The sequence below is a fragment of the Zalophus californianus genome, chromosome 11, assembly GCF_009762305.2.
Source record: "Zalophus californianus isolate mZalCal1 chromosome 11, mZalCal1.pri.v2, whole genome shotgun sequence".
NCBI lineage: Eukaryota > Metazoa > Chordata > Mammalia > Carnivora > Otariidae > Zalophus > Zalophus californianus.
Genome location: NC_045605.1, coordinates 74,996,185 through 75,021,074, shown reverse-complemented (window position 1 = coordinate 75,021,074; position 24,890 = coordinate 74,996,185). Strand labels below are relative to the sequence as shown.

At 41.7% G+C, this 24,890-nt stretch overlaps 1 protein-coding gene across 3 annotated transcripts in view; it reads right to left on the bottom strand.

Annotated features, from left to right (window-relative positions):
- The window catches only part of NELL1 (neural EGFL like 1), an 821,645-nt gene that overhangs the window by 589,792 nt on the left and 206,963 nt on the right, over positions 1–24,890 (bottom strand). For all 3 annotated transcript variants that reach the window (XM_027581185.2, XM_027581188.2, XM_027581186.2), the window contains exon 12: positions 14,026–14,154. In XM_027581185.2, coding sequence (XP_027436986.1) covers positions 14,026–14,154 — 129 coding nt within the window. The remainder of the gene's footprint in view (positions 1–14,025; positions 14,155–24,890) is intronic.

The following is a 24,890-nucleotide window of genomic DNA, read 5'->3' as shown; positions in this document are numbered from 1 at the left end:
TGTCTTTTTGAGACCAGCCCTTCTATGGGGCCTGAGAGGATAGCTCATCGTGGTTTTGCTTTGCATTTCCATGATGATTAGTGATGTTAAACATCCCTGTTGGCACATGGAGGTCTTCTTTAAAAAAACATCTATTCAGATCCTCCGCCCACTTTTTAATTGGATTGTTTGGTTTTTTGTTATCGAGGGATCAAAATTATTTTAAAAACTGATTCTCTTGTCACAGAGTCTTCCTTACATGGACTCAAGTAAGCAGCATTTCAAGATTACAGAAACTGGGTGTTGGCAAAAGGAACAGACTTTGCACTTTTTTAAACGCAGCCCTTAAGCAACACTAAGACAACAAATAGGATTCAAGAAAGAAAACAGTGTCAGATGTGGAAAGGCAAGAATCAGCTGGAGATTTCCATTCATTCATAAGTTAAAAAAGTATTTTTCTGTGTCTTCAGCATACTATGCACTTTTCCAGGCTCTAGAGATACAGTGAATAAGATAAAATTGCTGCCATCACACAGCTTATATTCTAAGGAGAAAAGATCACCAACCTGTAAGAGGGGAAACACCACAATTTTAGAGTAAGTGCTATGAAGAAAATAAAATGTTACAGAGAGCAGCTAAGGGTAGTAGCAGAGCTCATTTAGTGAGAGTGGTTCGGAAAGACCGTTCTAAAGTGGTGACATTTGAGCTACAACTTGAATGACGAATAGAAAGCAGATTTGCAAAGATGTGGGTGAAGGGTAGCCCAGGCTAAGAACTATTTTATTGCACAAGCCTATCTGAGGAGCACAAAGAACTATGGTTTGATGGGAGAGTGGGCAGAGGAAAGAGTGGTAGGAGTTGAAGACAGGATAGTAGGCAGGTTCCAACTCACACAGAGCTTTACATAGGACCAAACTGGGATATTCTAAGAGGAGTGGGAGTCATTAGACCATTTTGTTTTATTTGAGACAGAAAGAGCACAAGCAGGGGAAGGGAGAGCGTGAAGCAGGCTTCCTGCTGAGCACAGAGCCTGATGGGGGACTTAATCCCAGGACCTGGAGATCATGGACCTGAGCTCAAGGCAGACGCTTAACTGACCGAGCCACCCAGGTGCTCCCATTAGACCATTTTAAACAAAAGGGTGGCATAATAGGACTTACATTTTATAAAGCCCAATCTGATCAATGTTTGGAGAATGGATTCCAGCAGGCAAGACACCACTGCAATCACTAGCCAAGAGATAAAGGAGACTTGGTCTCGAGTCCTAGCAAGACATGAGTGAACTTGGAATTCATTTTGGAGGGATCACCAACAAGATTTCCTAACGTAGCAGATATTGGAGGTGAGGGGAAGCATGGGATTGAGGATTCTACAAGTTGTGAATGGAAGTATCATTAACGGAGATTGGGAGACAAGTGAATAGTCCTCTCTTCTCAGGACCCTAAACTCAGGAGGGCTCTGATGTACAACAGTTCAGCTACATGATGAGTTAACTAGGCTACTGTAATGCTAACCTGGAAACCTAATCAACACTTGTAACATTTATATGACAAAGCAGTAACTAAAAATTCCCAACAGTACCTTACAAATGATCTTTTGAAACATGGTTTAAAGACACACAATGCTCCTTTAACCTTCAGTCCTGATCATTGCCCCATTTGGTTCATCGGGGGCTCCTCCTTCCTGAGCCCAGAGCGTAACAATTAACCCAGTGGTTTGACCCAAAATGCAAGGACCAGGATTTGGATTTGGGCTTTTTCTTTTCTAATAATTCCAAGAAGATAGTTCAGGGGAATGGGAGGGTTGTTAAGAAGAGGGAGGAGTTCAGGTGGGTGGAAGACAGAAACAGACGCTTTTGCAACATAGCCTGGGGAATGAAGCAGGAGAGGCAGAGCAAAGTCAGGAGCTGGAAGAAGGTTCATCTCTATCTGCTGCCGGGCAGGAGAGGACATGTGGGTTAGTATGAGCAAAGCAAAGGCTGGAGAGCACACTCTTGGAAAGATGGGACATGGGGAATGAGGTTGACAGATAACTGGGGACCAGAAGATCTCTCCATTAGTCATGCAGGCAACATGGGGGAGAAGAGAAAAAAAAAAGGATACCCCATGGTATTCTTATTTCATGCATTCTGACTCCCTGGAAATAAATGGGAGCTGGAGCTTAGAGTTAAGATTCTACTAGCATGAAGAATCAAGAGAGGCTTTTGATCCCTGTGCTGTCCAATGCAGGACTTCAGGAGACCGAAGCTCAGATCTAAGTATAAATTGGGCTACATGTATCATGATGCTCATGCATTTTATTAAAAAAAAAACAAAATCAAAACAAGAGTTACCTGACTGATTAATCCTTGGATAGTTAGAAGTATAATTAAGCAAATAGCTCTTTTCCCATGCATTCTCTTACTCAGGAGCTTACAGGGTCTTGTTTCTATGGAATTGCCTACATACTAGCCTCTGCATCCAATAAATAGCTACCCCTCTTAGCTATTCTGAAACCACTTTCTGGTTGAATTCTGACTTTTCTGCCACTTTCCCAGCCTCTTAACACTCAAAGACTCAGGCCCTTTGTCACATTCAGTTATTCAAAAGAAGTTATCAATCTCCTTGCTAACAGCTGCTATGTTTCAAACATTCAGCGGTTTTGTTACATGAAATTAAATTCACACCAATAAAGGTTATTTTGTTCCACATTTCCTTGAATACAGCTCCACTCATGTTTTTACAAATGAAGAAAAACTTTATCATTATAAATTACACTTGGTACCTCCACTGCCAACCATATGGTCTTGGCAGAACTGATAAAACCTGATCCTTCCACCTAAGGACTCTCCCCCAAAAGATTTCATGAAGGAAGCCCACTTTTGCAACGTATTGGTCTCAGGAGTACACATTCTTCAACTTCCAAGAAAGATCATCATAAGGGGTAATAATAGAAGTTAATGATGACAATAATGGTAACTATTGTGATCCATTAAATGTTTAGTGAATACCACACAATTTGATAAGTCTTTGACATGCTTTGTTTCATTATAATTGGGAAATCAAATTTCCCATGTTGGAAATGGCCATAACGAAGTATCAATTTACAACTTGTGGTCTGCAAAAGGTCTATCGCATGGCAGCAGGGCCAGAGCAGACTATTAATGATCCACTCAAATGGCACTTTTTCTAATAATCTTCAATGCTTGGTCTATTTAAAAAAAAAAAAAAAAAGCTTTCAGTCAGGAACAATGAGCTAGAGGTATCTTTCCGAATTCACAAAATTTGTATCAACTGATTCAGGAAGGGATATGGTAGGCTTTGGCTAAGTTCAACAAGGTAATCACACCCTCAGATAATTGTACCCTCCAGCATTTCCATGATTTAGACAATTACTTCTCATGCATGCCACACATCCATCACCTGTCAGTTGTCCCACTGCTGCATGCCATCTTCATTCTGGAACCCCAGCTAAAGGAGAAGCCCTGCTCTGGAATATTGCCAATTTTGTGTTGCAGAGAAAAGAGAATGAGGTGGACCTCGAGAACAGGTCTTAGAGCTTCTACCCTGAAATACAGGTCACGTCCAACCACATTTCATTGGATCAAGGAGGCAGCAAATATTTTGAACAAAAATACAACATTAGAACAGGATGGGGGATGGAGAGGGTAGGGAGTAAAAAGGAGTTAAGTATTATCTTGACTTCATTTCTCTGAGTATTAATGTCTGGCACTCGTAAAATGAAGTTAATGTGGCCAATGCTCCCACTTCCCTCACAGATTTACTCTAAGTCTCCAAGAGTACAATATACAGAAGAAGAGTTTGAAAAATCTGGAGCAGTCTGTAAGCAAAAACTATTATCATTTAATGCTGATTGTAGTACTTCCCATGCTTGGCAGATTGCATGATGTCTACAACACCACACTGTTCTTTTCTTCTTCTCAATAACTTTTAACCACACCAAGAAAGAGTTTGAGACTATTTATGCAGACTCCAAACCCAAGAAGATCATGAGTAGACCCCTAATTGCTATACTTTCCTCAGACACTGCCTCTAATTTAAGCCAATGTATCGGGAACTATTTAAGACCAACTCATTGAAAATGCCATTGCAGAGATAAAAAGCCTCAGCCAACCAGATTCATAAAACACCAAAATCCAACTAAAACTGCTTTCAAAATGGGGAATGTTGGTGCTGAGTTGGACGAGGCAAAATGAAACGATCTCCTGTGAATTGTATCATAGCTGACAAAAGGTCTTATTATCTTCTAATGATTGACTAAGAGTTCCAATATCTTCTCTATGATGGTTTCTCTGGCAATCTCCACAGAGCAGGAGTCTTTAATGCACCGTATCTCGGCTACTACCCTAGGAAGTTAAGAAAACTGAACGCCTTTTGTGCTTCTTTTTCCACTGAGAGCCTGAATAGGCTTTTCAGGATAGCCTGGACAATGTATGTAATATTTTGTTTTAATTTGCAAGGCAGTCTCGTTCATTGTGGCTTGTACAAAATGGGTCATTTTCACTCCATTTACACTCAGGGTAAAAAATAACTTGCCTGAAACAGTTCATAAGGACTTACTTCTCTCTACACTCTGGTAAGACAATGTACTCAGCGTGAGAGTCCCTGGTACCCAGGTGGGCACTTGGTGACCTCTAATCTTGTCTATCAGACCATCACAGAGCATAATTCTGACAACAGAGCTGGGGCAATGACCATAAACTGCATTTAACCATAAAAGAATGGGGTAGACATAGCTTTTTGCCCACCTAAAACCACTGCCAAAATCCTAAGTGGTACAGGTAAAGGACAAAGATCATTTCGTCTCAGGGAAGGTAAACCCCTGCTCCAGCTCCAAGAATTGACCACAACCCAAACCAGTTACAGTCATCTCATTCCCCTTTCCCAAAAAATCAGTCTAGAGGTGAAGAGGATGTCACCCGGGTCTGTAAAATATGAGAGCAGAAACCTACTGCATAGGGACAGGGGCAGGGGGTTACAGGGAATCTTCCAGGAAGAGCTGCCTTTAAACACACAAAAAACTTCACACAGAGAAGGTCTTCAACCCATTCCCCTTCCTTCCTTGCTTGCTTGTGACACTGGTGTTAGAACACCATGCCTAGGGCTATGGCAGTCATCGACCACCATAGGAAAATAAGCCCCAAGTCCAATGTGCTAAAAATGACAGAATAAGAAGAGAGATGGGCATTTTCTCTAAAAGAGGATATTCACTCCCTGTGCCTCCCACTAGATGGCCAGTATTTGGCCCCTGCTTTACTCCTGAGTTCTATTCTTATACCACACATGGGCTCTAACATTTGGTCATTTCTTCTTGCTGCTCTCCTCCTCTCCATGCACAAGCCTACTGGAACTTGCGGAAAGTCTCACGATAAGAGAGAAACGACTGAAGCTTGAGCACATCACCATTACCAAAGATGGCATCGCAATGCACACTGGCCCAAGACCAGGTACGTACACTAGCCTAAAAAGAAGTATGTCCCAGCCTTGGGAGCAAGATGGCGGAGGAGTAGGAGACCTGGATTTCGTCTGGTCTCAGGAATTCAGCTGAATAGGGATCAAACCATTCTGAACACCTACGAACTCAACAGGAGATGGAAGAAGAGAGTAGCAACAACTCTGAACAGAAAAGCGACCACTTTCTAGAAGGTAGGACGTGCGGAGAAGTGAATCCGAGGCGATATTCGGGAGGATAGACGGCGGGGGAGGGGGCCTCCGTTGGCCGCTTCTGGCAAGTGATAGAGCCACGGAGCACAAAATTGGAACTTTTAGAGGTCGGTTCCGCTGAGGGACGTCGCTCCAGTGTCTAAGGGGGAGGTGGAAACCTCCTGGGACAGTGTGGACTCAGGACCTTCCAGGTCACAGAAAGACCAGGGGTGCCTGAGTGCAGCAGAGCTCCCAGGTATCGGAGTGGGGAAGCTGGCTGCAGAGACGGAGCCGAGGCGCGGGCTCTCAGCTCGGGATTGCCGTAAACTGTGATCCGCGGCCCACTCGGGCCACTGCGCCTCCAGCAGGGACCCAACAAGCAGCAGAGCCGGGGAGACTGCCCTCCCTCCCCCAGGAGGAGCGGCACGGGAACGCACCTCAGGGATCTGCTGGGTTTGGAGACTCCACACGGGGTCGGGTGCCAGAGATAGAAATGCTCGGTCACAGGCCGGGTGAGCACGGAGTGCGGCCGGAGACCGGGGACACGGGAGTGATTGACTGCTTTTCTCTGGGGGCGCACTGAGGAGCAGGGCCCCGAGTTCTCAGCTCCTCCAGGCAGAGAGTGGGAGGCCACCATTTTCACCCTGGTCCTCCAAAGCTGTGCGGAGAGCTTGCAGGGAACAAAAGCTCCTGAGAGCAAACCCAAGCAGCTTGCTTAGCCCAGACCGACAAGGGCGGGGCAATTCTGCCTCCGGCAAAGACATTTGGGAACCACGGCAACAGTCCCCTCCCCCAGAAGATCAGCATGAACACCCAGCAAGCCAAGACCAAGTTTACCGATCAAGGAGAACAGAAGAACTCCAGCGCTAGGGGAATACTGCACATAGAATTCATGGCTTTTTTACCATGATTCATTAGTTTTTCAAAGTTAATTTTTTAACTGTTTTTTGGGGGTTTTTTTGAATTTCACTTTTTCCCTTTTTCAACCAACACCTTATCAATCCCTTTTTTAAAAAAACATTTTTTATTTTTCATTTTTAGAGTCATATTTTATCCCTTCATAGTAGTTACCCTTATTTTTGGCATATATATATATAAGTTCTTCTCTCCTTAAAATTTTGATATACACTTTCTTCTAACAGATCAAAATATACCGTAAATCACTAGTGTATGGCTTTGTTCTAGTCTCCTGCCTGATCACAGTCTCTCCCATTTTTTTTCTTTTTTCTTTTTTTACATCTTCTTTCTTCTTTCAAACAACTTCTTATCAATTCCGTTTATAAAACCTTTTATAAGTTTCATCTTTACAGTCATCTTCCATCCCTTCATTGTATCAACCCTTATTTTGTACATGTCTTTCTTCCTTTAAAATTTTAGGAGACACTTTCTTCTAACAGACCAAAATACACCCAAAATCTAGTGTGTGGCACTGATCTATGCACTAGCCTGATCATGTTTGATCATATTCTGTTTTTTTTGTTTTGTTTTGTTCTGTTTTTGTTTGTTTTTATCTTTTTCTTTTTCTTTTTCTTTTTTTTCTCTTTCTTTTTTCTTTCTTTCCCTTTCTTTTCCCCTGGTTTCAGGTCTTTTCTGATTTCTATAGAGTATATTTGCTGGGGACGTTGTTAACCTGTTACCATTCTGTTCTCTCATTTATCTGATCTCCTCTGGACAAAATGACAAGACGAAAAAAATCACCTCAGCAAAAAGAACAAGAGGTAGTACCGTCTGCCAGAGACCTACTCAATACTGACATTAGTACGATGTCGGACCTAGAGTTCAGAATCATGACTTTAAAGATACTAGCTGGGCTTCAAAAAAGCATGGAAGTTATTAGAGAAACACTTCCTGGAGAAATAAAAGAACTAAAATCTAACCAAGTCAAAATCAAAAAGGCTAATAATGAGGTGCCATCAAAAATGGGAGCGCTAACTGCTAGGATAAATGAGGCAGAAGAGAGAAATAATGATATAGAAGACCAAATGATGGAAAATAAAGAGGCTGAGAAAATGAGAGAGAAACAACTAAAGGATCACGAGGGCAGAATTCGAGAGATAAATGATACGATAAGATGAAACAACATTAGAATAATTGGGATCCCAGAAGAAGAAGAAAGAGAGAGGGGGGCAGAAGGAATATTGGAGCAAACTATAACAGAGAACTTCCCTAATGTGGGGAAGGAAACAGGCATCAAAATCCAGGAGGCACAGAGAACCCCTCTCAAAATCAATAAATATAGGTCAACACGCCGACATCTAATAGTAAAACTTACGAGTCTCAGAGACAAAGAGAAAATCCTGAAAGCAGCTCGGGAGAAGAGATATGTAACCCACAATCGTAGAAACATTAGATTGGCAACAGACCTATCCACAGACACCTGGCAGGCCAGAAAGGACTGGCATGATATCTTTAGAGCACTAAACGAGAAAAATATGCAGCCATGAATACTATATCCAGCAAGGCTGGATAGAAGGAGAGATAAAAAGCTTCCAGGACAAACAAAAACTAAAGGAATTTGCAAACACAAAAGCAGCCCTAAAAGAAATACTGAAAGGGGTCCTCTAAGCAAAAAGAGAGCCTAAAAGCAGCATAGATCAGAAAGGAACAGACAATATACAGTCACAGTCACCTTACAGGCAATACAATGGCACTAAATTCATATCTTTCAATAGTTACCCTCAATGCAAATGGGCTAAATGCCCCAATCAAAAGACACAGGCTATCAGATTGGATTAAAAAACAAGACCCATCCATATGCTGTCTGCAAGAGACTCATTTTAGACCCAAAGACACCCCCAGATTGAAAGTGAGGGGGTGCAAAACCATTTACCATGCTAATGGACACCAAAAGAAAGCTGGGGTGGCAATTCTTATATCAGACAAATTAGATTTTAAAACAAAGACTGTAATAAGAGATGAAGAAGGACACTATATCTTACTTAAAGGGTCTATCCAACAAGAAGATCTAACAATTGTAAATATCTATGCCCCTAACATGGGAGCATGAATTATATAAGGCAATTAATAACAAAAGCAAAGAAACACATTGACAACAATAAAATAATAGTGGGGGACTTTAACACCCCCCCTGACTGAAATGGACAGATCATCTAAGCAAAAGATCAACAAGGAAATAAAGACTTTAAATGACACACTGGACCAAATGGACTTCACAGACATATTCAGAACATTCCATCCCAAAGCAACGGAATACACGTTCTTCTCTAGCGCCCATGGAACATTCTCCAGAATAGATCACATCCTAGGTCCCAGGGGAATTCTACCAAACATTTCAAGAAGAATTCATACCTATTCTCCTGAAACTGTTCCAAAAAATAGAAATGGAAGGAAAACTTCCAAACTCATTTTATGAGGCCACCATTACCTTGATCCCAAAGCCAGACAAAGACCCAATCAAAAAGGAGAATTACAGAACAATATCCTTGATGAACATGGATGCAAAAATTCTCACCAAACTACTAGCCAATAGGATCCAACAGTACATTAAAAGGATTATTCACCAGGACCAAGTGGGATTTATCCCTGGGCTGCAAGTTTGGTTCAACATCCGCAAATCAATCAACGTGATACAATACATTAACAAAAGAAAGAACAAGAGTCATATGATCCTCTCAATAGATGCAGAAAAAGCATTGGGCAAAGTACAGCATCCTTTCCTGATCAAAACTCTACAGAGTATAGGGATAGAGGGTACATACCTCAATATCATAAAAGCCATCTATGAAAAACCTAGGGCGAATTATCATTCTCAATGGGGAAAAGCTGAGAGCTTTTCCCCTAAGGTCAGGAACGCGGCAGGGATGTCCACTATCACCCCTGCTATTCAACATAGTATTAGAAGTCCTAGCCACAGCAATCAGACAACAAAAAGAAATCAAAGGTATCCAAATCGGCAAAGAGGAAGTCAAACTCTCACTCTTTGCAGATGATATGATACTGTACGTGGAAAACCCAAAAGACTCCACCCCAAAACTGCCAGAACTCATACAGGAATTCAGTAAAGTGGCAGGATATAAAATCAATGCACAGAAATCAGTGGCATTCCTATACACCAACAACAAGACAGAAGAGAGACAAATCAAGGAGTCAATCCCATTTACAATTGCACCCAAAACCATAAGATACCTAGGAATAAATTTAACCAAAGAGGCAAAGGATCTGTACTCAGAAAACTATAAAATACTCATGAAAGAAATTGAAGAAGACACAAAGAAATGGAAAAATGTTCCATGCTCACGGATTGGAAGAACAAACACTGTGAAGATGTCAATGCTACCTAGAGCAATCCACACATTCAATGCAATATCCATCAAAATACCATCCACTTTTTTCAAAGAAATGGAACAAATCTTCCTAAAATTTGTATGGAACCAGAAGAGACCCCGAATAGCCAGAGGAATATTGAAAAAGAAAAGCAAAGCTGGCGGCATCACAATTCTGGACTTCCAGCTCTATTACAAAGCTGTCATCATCAAGACAGTATGGTACTGGCACAAAAACAGACACATAGATCAATGGAACAGAATCGAGAGCCCAGAAATGGACCCTCAACTCTATGGTCAACTCATCTTTGACAAAGCAGGACAGAATGTCCAATGGAAAAAAGACAGTCTCTTCCACAAATGGTGTTGGGAAAACTGGACAGCCACATGCAGAAGACTGAAACTGGACCATTTCCTTACACCACACACAAAAATAGACTCCAAATGGTTGAAAGACCTAAACGTGAGACAGGAGTCCATCAAAATCCTAAAGGAGAACACAGAGAGCAACCTCTTCGACCTCAGCCGCAGGAACTTCTTCCTAGAAACAACGCCAAAGGCAAGGGAAACAAGGGCAAAAATGAACTATTGGGATTTCATCAAGATTAAAAGCTTTTGCCCAGCAAAAGAAACAGTCCACAAAACCAAAAGACAACCGACAGAATGGGAGAAAATATTTGCAAATGACATATCAGATAACGGGCTAGTTTCCAAAATCTATAAAGAACTTATCAAACTCAACACCCAGAAAACAAATAATCCAATCAAGAAATGGGCAGAAGACATGAACAGACATTTTTCCAAAGAAGACATCCAAATGGCCAACAGACACATGAAAAAGTGCTCCACATCGCTCGGCATCAGGGAAATCCAAATCAAAACCTCAATGAGATACCACCTCACACCAGTCAGAATGGCTAGAATTAACAAGTCAGGAAATGACAGATGTTGGCGGGGATGAGGAGAAAGGGGAACCCTCCTACACTGTGGGTGGGAATGCAAGCTGGTGCAACCACTCTGGAAAACAGTATGGAGATTCCTCAAACAGTTGTAAATAGAGCTACCATATGATCCAGCAGTTGCACTACTGGGTATTTACCCCAAAGATACAAATGTAGGGATCCGAAGGGGTACGTGCACCCCAATGTTAATAGCAGCAATGTCCACAATAGCCAAACTGTGGAAAGAGCCAAGATGTCCATCGACAGATGAATGGATAAAGAAGAGGTGGTATATATACACAATGGAATATTATGCAGCCATAAAAAAGGAATGAGATCTTGCCATTTGCAACGACATGGATGGAACTGGAGGGTGTTATTCTGAGTTAAATAAGTCAATCAGAGAAAGTCACGTATCATATGACCTCGCTGATATGAGGAATTTTTAACCTCGGGAAACAAACTGAGGGTTGCTGGAGTGGTGGGGGGTGGGAGGGATGAGGTGGCTGGGTGATAGACACTGGGGAGGGTATGTGCTATGGTGAGCACTGTGAATTGTGCAAGACTGTTGAATCACAGATCAGTACTTCTGAAACAAATAATGCAATATATGTTAAGAAAAAAAGAAGATAGTAGGAGGGGAAGAATGAAGGGGAATAAGTCGGAGGCGGAGACGAACCATGAGAGACGATGGACTCTGAAAAACAAACTGAGGGTTCTTGAGGCGAGGGGGTTGGGGGGATGGGTTAGCCTGGTGATGGGTATTAATGAGGGCACGTTCTGCATGGAGCACTGGGTGTTATGCACAAACAATGAATCATGGAACACTACATCAAAAACTAATGATGTATGGTGATTAACATAACAATAAAAAAATTTAAAAAAAAAAGAAGTACGTCCCAGAAAACAGTGATTCGGACCTAAAATCACTCAATACTATCAATAAGTAAGGCCTCACACACAAAGGGAAGACTTAACTATCACAAATGGCTTCTCATGGAGTTGATTCTATTAAAAAAAAAAATGGCATCAACGAGGAATGAAACGGGGTCCCAAACACCTTGCACACCAGCAATTTTCTCCCAGATTCGGCTAGGTCTCAACAGCTAAAGGGAGTCAAGAATAGGGGGTTTACTTGTTCTGCTAGGAGATGAGCCAGGATTCAAATTGTTTTGAGGTTCCTTCTCTCATTTTTTAATTGTTCGTAGTCTATCTGCAGAGAGAATAGTGAGTAAATTTTTTAGACCATTACCTGGCTTTCAGGATTCTTCTGTGGTAAATGAAGAGGAGAATGTTCATATTTTAAAGTTTTGAAATTATATTTTCTAACAAAAAAATAAAAAACAGCCTAAGATATAAGAAACAGATATTAATGTGAGGTACTAAAATTAATTGCATTCTGGGGCATAAGGGGTGGCTCAGTCAAGCATCTTTTTTTTTTTTTTTAAGATTTTATTTATTTATTTGACAGAGAAAGACACAGCAAGAGAGGGAACACAAGCAGGGGGAGTGGGAGAGGGAGAAGCAGGCTTCCTGCTGAGCAGGGAGTCTGATGTGGGGCTCAATCCCAGGAGCCTGGGATCATGACCTGAGCCAAAGGCAGACGCTTAATGACTGAGCCACCCAGGCGCCCCGCATCTGACTCTTGGTTTCAGCTCAGGTCATAATCTCAGGGTCGTGGGATCATACCCCTCATTAGGCTCTGTGCTCAGTGGGGAGTCTCTTTGAGATTCTCTCTCCCTCCACCCCTCCCCCTGTTCACACACACATGCTGATAAATAAATCTTAAAAGAAATTAATAGTGTTCTTCCTCAAAACTGACAAATGAATAACAGAATATTGAAGGATAGATGAAAAATGGTTCATAAGCAAAAGGGCAACTTCATCCTCCCAAGTGGTGTGTTTCTTTAATCAAGTTCAAATCTACAAAAGTAAGGAAAAGGGGGGGAAAAAAAAGATTTAAAGGGGAAAGAGAAAAGACCTACTAGTTTTACTGTATTGTTAATGAGAAACAAAGAAGTAGTGAAGAAAGTCTTTTTAGGAGAAATCAAAACCACAGGCCACCCAAGTACAGAGCAGCAGTGATGATTAGACACATTTTCTTAACAACTCAAGAGGTCTTTCATCAAAGCCAAAAAAAAAAAAAAAAAATAGGCAAGGATCAATGATACAAAACAGAACGGAAAAAAATTTACCATTATCATTATGAATGGTCTTTACCTTGAGAATACCTGAGCCACTGGAGAACCAAACCAATTGGAAGAGTGCGATCAAGGTTTTGCAGCGTTCATCCCATTCCAGACATCTACTTTTCGGAGTGAGAGAGCGTCAAGGATCAATACATTGTTTGTGAAGATGATAGGAATGATTGGGTCCAACCAGTACACAGAAATAGCTTCCCCATCACTTTGCCTATGAGAACTTCTCTAACCTGAAGAGAGCTCCAGTGAGCACCTGACAATGGATGAGCTCAGATACTAGGACACTACACAGGAGCAGGCGTGTGTAAGGCTCAACCACCAGCCAGGAGGAGCACTGAGCTCGGAAAGAGGCATTCATGTAAGACACAGGAGCTGTTCTGCTCTCTAGAGTGGAAATGGCATCACTGATCCTTGAAGCCACTAACCCCTGTAACGGCACCCCTCCAAGTACCAAAGTTATGAGTCCATCTGTCACTGTGACTTTTAGTAGAGTTTGTGAATTAGCAACTCATGAATCAGTCATTAAGAAAGCCAATTGAAAAAAAAAAAAATTCTGACCTTGGCAGGTGAAGAAAAAAGGCAGTTAGATATAAGCTATGATTGAAGCATCATTCAAAAAGAGGATCCACCATGTAACATTTAGCTGAAATTAGGAAAGAATCATCTACTGAAGACAACAGAAAATTAGGTCTTTATGGTTTTGCTAGGGATCGTTAATTACAGTGAAAGCAGAACTTGGGATTTGATACAGCCCTACTGTTTTTGCGGCTTTGCCGTATTTCAGAACAACCCCCAAAGGTCTTGCTTTCACATGCTACTGAGAAGCCCGGAGACACGAGGAGAACAGCACACCCTTGACGGTTGATGTAATTTCTTACAGGCTCCCAGAAGACCAGAGCCAAGTGATGGCTTTCAACCTTCAACCATGTCTATCAGGAATACACTTCTCATAAATGACTGTATTAAATAGCTTACTTACCTTCACAGTAAGCAGAATCTCCCTGGACAGAAATGTAACCATTCTTGCACTCACAGGTAGCTTTTGTATTCCAGTTTTTACACTCTGAGTTTTCACCACATTTAGGGCCTTCTGCACAGAAGTTATGACCTAGAAAAAGTGAATAAAATTTCACATCAGAAGAGAAAAAAGGCTTGCAAATCCTAGAGCATGAATTGTCCTCAGTCTATCAGCACCATGCATGAACACGTAACTTGGCAATGTGCAAGGGTGGGTTAGGAAGGGAATGGGAGAGGGGGAATGGGAAACTCTGGACTGTCGAGTGCTTGAGATGTTTTTCCTTAATGCTCAAAGTAGGTTCCATCCTGAAGGCTTTGATCCATGCTGACCCTGAATCCCCCTCCCACCACTTTCTGACATAACCAGTCTTTTTATAATTGCCTTACCACAAAATTTATGATTCATAGAAAATATGTAAAATGAATCTATATGAATATATAAAACTAATATGACCAGAATATTATCACTACCCCTTAATGACACTTCCCCAAAGAGTCCCCCCTCCCAGCCATCAAAAATAACTATCCTGAATTTTGTGTTAATCACTCCTTTGCATGTTTTCATAGTTTTGTCAGATATAGGTACTTATTTCTAAAGAGAGCATTCAGTTTTTGCCTGTTTTGAACTTCCCATGAAAGAAATCCTATTTTACATATTCTCTATTGTTTTTTCTATTCATCCCTGATAATGCCTGTAGCTACAGTTCACTCATCAATACTGTCTAATATTCTGTAGCATGAATTTTCCACCATCTGTCCATTATGCTACAGATGGGCACTGAGGTGACCTGCAGGTTTTGAATCACAATGCTGCAAGAAACATCCTACAATATGTTTCCCGGGGCATCCTTTTCAAACCACGTTTTTAACATTTATTTTCCCAACTTTCTTTCTGAATCTCAGAAATTCCTCCCAGAATAACTACTCTTCTCCCTAAAATACCCCTTTGACACTCCTTTAGTTCTCCTCCACTTCTAGACAAGGAAGGAGAAGCTCAAACTCACTGACATCTAGCTAGTAAGTAGAGATGACAAGGTTCTAAATTAGGTCTGGTGTACTCCAAGGCCCAAGTACTTTTCACCATATCATACATCCTCTCAGATAGCAAAACTTAGGGATTAAAAAGTGAAGGGGTTAGCTGTTCCTCAGGACATTACAGAGTGAACCCATAGTGATAGGTGAGCGCAGTATCAGATTCAACCTCACTACCTGTGGCCTATTAACTTCCCCCAATCAAAATCAGAGCAAAAACTTAACTTGCTGGAAATCTGCAAACTCTGTCACCCAAAAACACTTCCAGGAGGGTTTTAAAGGCTTGTAATAACCATTGCAAAGAAAAAGACTTGATTTTGCTACCAAAGAGACAATTTTTAGACATCACAACTCTCACTGCCAGAGAAAGTACCTGGACTTCCCTCCCCATGTCAGAATCGATCAGTAATTAAGTTGTCACGTTTTCTTTCATTGTGAAGCCTGACTCAAGGTCATATGTGCATCCATTATGACATGTATTCTTTGTTTCTTCTTCTTCTTTCCAGAAGACTGCAACTGTCCTTTTCCTTCCACATGCATTTGACAGGCAGGCAAAAAGCCACTCAAACAATGCTGATGTCCCAATGCATCTCTATCAAGCATGTGCCATGTCAATTCACAATGCAGGGAGTTGGGTAAATTGTATTTCAAGTACAGTGAAGGGACTGTGGGACAAACCAACCCTAATGTCAAATCTACTTTGGTTGAGCCTGACCACTGTGCCAAAAGCATGTGTTTCATTAATTAATCCAGGCCTTCTTTCAAGCAGTATTTATTCACAGCCCGCTTGCCTTTCTGCAGGAGTGAATAATCAGTATTTACGGGGCATCTAACTTCTGTGGACTAAGGAACCATGCAAGCCTCTGGGAGCAAAATAAAGATGTGTGAGACATGTTCTCTGCCCACAAGGAAAATTACAAGCTAAGGGGAGACACGCCAAATACCGGGGTAGTGTAAATACAAGGCAATCTATGTTAAGTGAGAGATGAAGAGTATAATCAGTGTTTCAGGGAAAGAGAAAGCACTTCTAGGTGATGTAAAACTTGACCTCGGGTTCATCACAGATAGAAACATGAGAAAGGGTGAGGCACAAATCCTACTGAAAGGAATGGGACTCGAACCCGTGAGGAAGAAGGGTGCACTGCAGAATGCCAAATAATCTGGCACAGATGTAATAATAACAACAAACATTCACTGAATACATACTATATGCCAGACACTCAGCCAAGTGTTTTACATGCATTGTCCCATTTAATTCTATTACTTAAATTAAATTAATATCTGTATTTTAAAGATGTGGCAGTTAGAGTTTAGAGAAGGTGGTTGTGGTAGGTACACGGAGCCAGAACCCAGGTCTGAGGCCAAGGTTACTCCTCACTAGGTTATTTCACTGCCCTCCCCAAAGCAACAAATTCCTAACTAAGCATTCTACATCCAAAGGATAAAGATCTCCTTTTTTGCATGTGTAGATTTAAAAAGACCACAATTTGGTTTCTTCTCATTCTCAAGATCCATATCTATTTTCCGTGAGGTAATTCCAAGTATTTTTAACAAAAAATCCTAACTTCAATCACTCCAACTTCATTAAGTCAGGGTCTATGTCTGATTCATTTCTCTCAACCAAAACTTTCCACATGAGGGTAACTGGATGGATGGCTTAGAGATGGACGGACTCACCGCCAGCCAGAAATAGCAGAGGGTCAATTAACGAATGAATGAAGAGATGAATGAATCTATAGTGGCATTTAATGCCTCTACCCCCTCCTTAACCAACTGGAACGCAAATGTGACTGGTTTGCTAGTCACCACTTTTCTTTAATCATTTTTATTGAGTATAATTTACATACCATAAAACTCACCTCTTGTAAAGACACACTTTGATGATTTTTAATAAATTTCCATAGTTGTGCAGCCACAACCACGATCCAGTTTTAGGATACTTTCATCACCCCAGCTGGACAGCCTCAGTCCTTAAACCCGACCTCAGCATTGGAGTTGGCTGCCAAGTCATAAATCCTCGATTCTCCAAATTTCAGAATCCTGAAGGATTTGTCTTTCTTATCTGATATGTCTCAGTAGCAAGACATTTAGGATAGAGATCCCTCCCTTCCTGGATATTTGTCTTCAGTTGCCACCACAATCTCTTCCACAAGTCCTCTGGCTACCCCTGGGGTAATTTTTTCTTCAGCTGGTTATCAACATAATCTGATGCCTAAGACTACTGAAAGTCACCCTCTTTCTTAAATCGATTTATTTTTTCAAAATTAGAAACTGTGACCAGATTGTGGAATACACAAACACAGCCCAATATTCTTCTACTTGGCTTTTTTTTTACTTGACTATTTTCAATAAGTGACTCGAGCCTTCAGAGTTATTCTCCTATAACAGAGGAACATAGCAAGTTCTTTTAACTAGCACCAGCCCAAACACAGAAAACATCCTAATTATAAAAACTGCTATTTACTGACTTCTTCCAACATGCCAGGCATAGTGTTAAGCCTATTAAACACCTTACCTCACAAAACCCTCAACACTCCAAAAAATTACTATTATCCTCACTTTACACATTAGGAAAATGTGGTTGAGACTTGAACTTTTTTTATCCATAGTCAGGAAGTGGCAGAATCATGATTTGACTCTGAAGGTCTTGTGAAGAACACTAAGAAAATAATTCTTCTGCAATTTAAATACTTAGAAGCTTAGACAACTAATGATTACATTCAGTGGATTATAATCCATCTATGTCCTATAAAACATTTCTAAATAGGCCCACTTAGGACCCGACTGCAGGTTCTGCCAATCTGTTCTTTGCAGAAACTGAGTGTAGGGCAATGTTAGCACCCCATCATTTCTGGCCCCTGGTTGAGAACATCCACCCTTCCCTAGAAACAATAATACAGGCTCAGAGTTCCCTCTAGAGCACAGGAAATAGCACTGACTATACGGCATATCCCACTTTACAGGTTTTATCATTAGAGCCAACAGCCACTTGACAATCCATCTGGATGTCCTCACAGGCACTCAGAGGTCACCGAGCCAGAACTAAACTCTTGATCTTCCCAAATCCATGCTCTATGGGCTCTTCACATTCAACTGCAGCACCTTTATCCACCTAAACTAGAAAACTAGGAATCATCTTTGCCCTGATCCCTCAAATATACTGGCCCTCCCCAGGTTCACTGGCAAGAGTCTAAGCCACTTCAAACACTTAAATACCTATCATGGCAAAGTACATGTGATCTGGAACAAAGGAATCTATAAATATGCAGAGAACTACTCCACATTTCTTTAGAGGCAAATATATAGCCAATTTCTCTAACACAATTTAACCTTTATCACCAGAATTATGATATTATTAAAATACACGGAACTGTTACCTGTCATTCTTCACATGCTTATCATGGAATATAAATTGAAAATACTGTGTCAATTTTGATAGCAATCTTTTAAATACAACTACCTACACCAACAGAAAAATATTTTTCTCTAAGTTTTATACTTTTTGAGCGTTCTACCTTTTATTTTTAAACCACAAACCTACCAGCCCAAGCCTAAGTTGCTAATAACCAACTCACCTCAATTTCCTTAATCAACAAAACCATCCTGGAAATGGAACTCCTGAAGAGCTTTCCAACGAGTCCATGTTTAGTGCACATAAAAACTTGGGGAAAATTCTTGAAACACGATGAAAATGAGACCCTGAAACTCCTCAGCAGTGGTGGGGGTAAGGAGTAGAGAGAAGAAATAGAAGTTGCCTGCTCAGGTCAAGTTACAATTTTCTCCAAGTGCACAGAACTGGGCAGAGATTCCATGTTCTCAAATTGGATTGTGCATATTAATTTTATGTTGTAAGTATTTCCTGAACATATCATTTCCTCCTCGACTTCACGGTAATAAGAAAAACCCATCTACTCCAACCTATTATCATCTCTCAAAGGGACATGGCCTCATTTGCCTTCCTGTTCCCCTTCTCGCCCAGTCTCTAACCCATTTTGCACACAAAGAGATCCTTTTCAAACACAGATTGGATCATGTCACTCTCCCCCTTAAAAAATCTTCCAAGGGCTTCCATTTTACTTAAGAAAAATACAAAATCTTTAACTTGGACTTGAGTCAACAAACAAGACTCCTTCTCTCCCTCCATCATTCCTCTCCAACTGTTAGCAGCCTTTTAAGTTCTTCTAGTCTCCCAACCTCTTTCCTGATTCAGTTTTTACAAGCCTGTTTCACCAACTCACAACATTATTATACATCACTGCCAGAGTAATTTCTTCTCAGGCTTCAAGTCCCAGCTTAAAACATAAGCTCTTCGGAGAAGGCTTCCCTGCCTCACAAGTCTGAAGAAAGCCCCATTATTTTCTTCCATACCACCCTATTTTTCTTGCTTATAGCAGTGATCACAATTACTGTGTATTTCTGTGTTTATGTAATGTTTATCTCATTAGAAGCTCACTTCAAGGGAAAGGACTGTGAAGGTCGGTCACCTCATGCCTAAGGCAATAGACAACACATTATAGGCAGTCAATAAATATTTGTTTAGTTAATGACTAAATCTTCTCAGTCCTCCAAAGCAAGAATTAAGTGTTTTAAAGATAAATACACCAAGGCTCAAAGATGTTAACTACCTCCTCTAGTTACACAGCTGGTCAGTGATGGGTAAAACGGCTAAAAACCCAAATATGATTCTAATACCCCGTCTCTCCACCCCACCCCACATGACTGCCCAGCTGCCCAGCCATGATTTTAATCATCCAGGGACATTCCAGGAATGCTAAACCTGGCCTAAAAAGGCCAGGACTCCACCAGCCATTAGCATTCTCTAGTCTGTGACATGTCCTGATCTTTCCAAAAGAACAAACCTTGCTTCTTTCTCCAGAACACATTCCATGGTGGCTTGCTGCCTGGATACTCCAAGCCAGAAGAAAATTAACTTAATCACGCGACAGAATATCATCCCTGAATAAGACACTAAGGTGAGTGAAACCCACTTGGAGCTCACGTTCAAATTGTGAACATGAGCAGATCCTCAGAGAAGACACATTATCTACAGAAACGAGATTCCAGGTCTTATGTGAATACCTCATTTTGTTTCTAGCATGGGTACCATCCATTATATGACAAGTATTTATTAAGTGCCTACTGTGTGCCCAGGTACTGTGCGAGGCAATAAACAAACAAACAACAACAAAAATGCCGTGAACAGCATACCCACGTTCTTAGTCATCAGACAAGCTCACAGAAGTGACTGATGCAGAGTATCGGGTTACAAGGAGACATTGTGATGGAGAGGAACAAGGTGCTTCAAGAATGTATCCTAGACAAAGGTCCTAATACAAGATCTGAAGCAATGTGAAGGCTGAGTGAGGCTGATTGGACAAAGGGTAGAGGTTCCAAACACACAAAGCAGCACGTGCCCATATCATGTTCAAGGAAATTAACGAAGCAACAGAAATGCTGAGGTCACACTTTAGTGGTGAACAGTCTAAAATTTGGACTCCCTTAGTGGTCCTGTATCTAGAGTTCTGTTGTCAGTGGAAGACAGTAACACTAACAACTTGCTGTCTTTAAAGCTACTGCCATTCTCTAGATCTCACTCTACTCCCTTTATAATGACAGTAAAACTATCCATCCATTCTGCTTCTTCTCTGGCTTCTATAGCCAATCATGGACAAGCATCTTTATGATTCCCTACTGTGACTCTTACAACAAGGAATGAGTAGACCACTAGCCTTGGGAAATTTCTGATTTCTCTAAGCAGCTGAAGTTTGATTCCACAGAGAGAACCCTTTCTTGCCCCTAATCTCCTACCCCTAATGGGTCCTCCTGCAGGTCAGGCAAGTTGCCTCTGAAATGATGTACCTGGACAATGAAAAAATGCACTCCTAACTCAAATCCAGAAAAGCTCTCACATCACTTCTGCTTGCCCACTCTTGGAAGTTCCATAGGAACTAAGGTATACGAAGTACAGTATATTCCATGTGCCTCATTGGTATGGAGAGAACTCTACCCATGGACTGCCTGGAGGGATATGGCCCAAAGATCTTTTATGAAAACTGAACACCCATAAGTACTCCACAACCAACACATATACCACAGAAGCCTGGGCCCTTCGGGGTGAGGACATTCCTCTACCTCCTTGTTGACAGGGTTAGGCCAACAGGATGAACCCAGTAGAGACTGAGCTCTGGACTCTCCCAGGTTCTATCTTAGAAAGCAATCCATTTCTTCTACAATAGTCTACACTTAAGGGTCTCCCTGTCCAAGGCAACCTGACCTTAGTTTCAGATTTTCTCTCTGAGACAACGTGCCTCCCCCTTCCAGGGGCTCCGTGGGCCCTGATACACTGCAGCACTTTCATGGCCAATGACGTCACGGATGTCTGGAGACTGTACTCATCTTCAAATGCCCTCTGCTCCCAGTCTTAACAGTGGAGCATAGAGCCCTGTCTTTCTAGTCCACGTCAGCCCATGGCTGCCAGGAGGTTGATCAGATTCCATCTCTCAGTATGCACAGGACCTGCACAGCTGCTAACTACCAGTTCCTCTATTTAGACACTAGAAAATATACTCATTAGGTGCCTCTTTCCCAGGCCTCTTTTAATCTCAAATACCCTGAAAATCCTCTAAAACCATTTCAATTACAAATTCTGATGGAGACTAGAATGATGAGGAAGACTAAGGCAAAAAAAAAATCATGATGCCAAGAGTCTTTTTTTTTTTTTAAGATTTTATTTATTTATTTGAGAGAGAGAGAATGAGAGATAGAGAGCATGAGAGGGAAGAGGGTCAGAGGGAGAGGCAGACTCCCCGCCGAGCAGGGAGCCCGACATGGGACTCGATCCTGGGACTCCAGGATCATGAACTGAGCCGAAGGCAGTCGCTCCACCAAGCCACCCAGGCGCCCGATGCCAAGAGTCTTGGGAGGATTTAATGTAAGGGCATAAAATCTTAAATAGAACGAATAATCTCAACTCATTTCAGTCCAGGCCAGATGACAAGGCAAGTGAGCACGAATTAAAATTACAGATAAACACACTGGGAACAGATGTTGGCAAGAACTTTTTTCCCCCAACACCGAAAGTCTTAAACATGCAGTGAAAACCCTCCAAGGTCATTGGCGATGTTGAAGCTACACTTAGAGCCAATATGAGGGGAATAAAACCTTGAGGAGTGTGTCAAGAATTCTGGAATGGGCCAAATGACTGGTGTGTTTTCCTGGAGCAATTTGGAGGGTCCGCGGTCAAGATTGTTGGCCTTTTGCCCCCCTTTAACGGAGCCCACTGATGATTCATGAGCCGTCTTGTTCTTCTGGGGCTACATTCACACTTTTATTACTTCTTCCCAAGCAGAAGCAGAGAGGTCACTCTGGTGCCCACTCCCCCTTTTCCACCTCATGGCCACACACTTTAAGCGGTCAGGCTCCCGCTACAGCCATTGCCTTAACATAATGATGAAGGTAAACGAATTGCATGCTGTTGGCACAAATGGTCCTGAGGCAGCAGAGAGAAACTGCAGCGGTGATTAGGACTGTTCTGGCTGTTACTGGTGGTGATGGATACCTTGGGTCCCCGCAACTGCAGGATGGCCTCCTCCTGCCAGTGTCCATCACTTTGGTTTTTTTGGCTTGTGTCTTCCCTAACTGTCCTGTAGTCCCTTCCTTAGGGACATCCTGGCTGCACCAATTGCCCTGTGGATGTAATCACGGGCTCAGCTGATTACCTTCATTTTTCTTTAAAAGGCAGAGGAATTAGTGACAGCATGTGGCATGACCCAAGATTCTAAGAGGCAAGGTGCCCAAGCCCCTCGTCTAGATATCAGTTCTGTTGATACAGTGAACGCCATAAATGTGTCAGAGTCTGTTATTCCCAACTCTATGGTTTTAGGTTTAATTCCCACAAAGAGAAAAACTCAGCAAAAATCTTAATCTCTCTCCTTGATTAGTCACGGGGGGGAGGGGCAGGCAGTGGCAAATTGTATAACCATGTAAGAAAATGGGCATGACTCAATAAAAATTAGTTTCAGAATCAAGGCAACGAGTTATACTTTGACAAGTTATAACTCAAAAACTGGGTTCAACATTATTTCATATATGAAATACACAGAGCCAACAACATAGCTAGTACTAAAAATTATTTCCTTCAACGTCACAGACATGACAGTGACAGCATTATTTCGTGTGGTCAGAATGTATCTCCAACTACCTCATCTCCTACATTTAAAGAATTCATAAAATATAATCATTAAAACTTTTTTTTTTTTTTTTTTTAAAGAGCACTTTATGCATATTATATAGCCAGCCAATTGGGGCATAAAGCAAAAAGCACTTTCTGTGTTTTCTTAAATTCCCAGTCTAAACCTCCTCAGGGCGGCTCAACGGAGTCCCATTGAAAAAAAACCCCAGAAAACTTCCATTCCCTAAGCAGGCCCGAAGAAGTTTGTGATTCAGACTTCTAAGGAATGATACGCTCTCACGGGGTGATTTCCCTCAGACTAAAGACCTGACACTCACAGAAAGACAGAGAGAAATGATAAATATGCTAATTAGAGGCCCTTCATGCAGATATTGAGAAAGGCTATAGCCACTTCAGTTTCTGTAATCAGTAACAGCAGGGCGGAAGAAGGCACACAGCTGAAATCATACCACTGTGCTCATCCCTGAAATACACACCTCAGGTCATCAGGAGCCTGCCTCTCTGCTCACTTACTGCCTGCCAGTCAGTCCACAAAGCAAATGGTACAGCCTCCCCATATGCAGGCTAAAAATTACTTTACATAAAAATTGAGTGTCGCCTTTTCATTACTTTCTGTTTTAGAGAGGGGAAGGAGGAGTGTGGGGAGGGGAGAGGGGGGAGAACTGAATAACAGGCCTTCGAAAAGGCCCAGTGGGCTTTCTGAGTCTTGTCAGAACAGAATGAACCCCTCCTCTTCTTGCAAGACGCAGAAAACATGAACACAGAGGAAAAGGTAAAAGACAACTAGAAGTCCAAGGGGAAAAACATTTCCCATAATATTACGAAAGACTATTATGCTACTTCTGAAGATCCTCTTGGGAAATAGTTGGAATTAAGAGATCTGGAATAAAATTCAAGGGGAGCATAGTTTGAAACAATACACCTTGGAGCTCACCTGAGTTGCCTTTTTGACAATCTTCAGAATAAAGAGACTAACAGACCCACACAGGAAAAAAAAAAAAAAAAAAAAAAAAAAAAAAAACGCCCCTTTCCTTTTCTGATTGTCTGCTATGCAGAGCAAGCCTCAGGATGTGGACAAGGTGGGGTAGATGTTCTAGGGTCTGCTCTGCTTTGGGTCAACACAAGGGATTAACAACAGGAAATGGTGCTGAAAGGGGCCTTTGTCTACAATAATGCTTTCTCCATTCCAGTGCCTGAACTCTGAGTTGGGAGTAAATCAGAGAATCCATATACGCGAATGGTTTAATTCAACCCATTCCCCAGGAGAAGGACCTCCTCACCATATCTTTTCTGAAGGTATTGTCTTGTTCCTGTCAAAATGTAAAGTTGTCAAAGAGAATAAATAACCCTTTCGGACACAGACACCTCTAAAAGAAATATGAACAGCCCCCTCCCAACAAAGCTGGTAGTTTCCTTCCAAAAAAGGAAGCAGGAGAAAGAAAATCCTCAATTTCACAAATTGGTCCTAGCCATAATCTAATCTAGGAAGTTTTACTCCTGGCCTCCCGCTTTTCCCTCAAAGCTGTGTCAAGGTGTGCTAAAAGCTACGGGATTGCAGCAGTGGAGCCCTGAATGACTGTTTTTCAATGAGAGATCCCATCTCT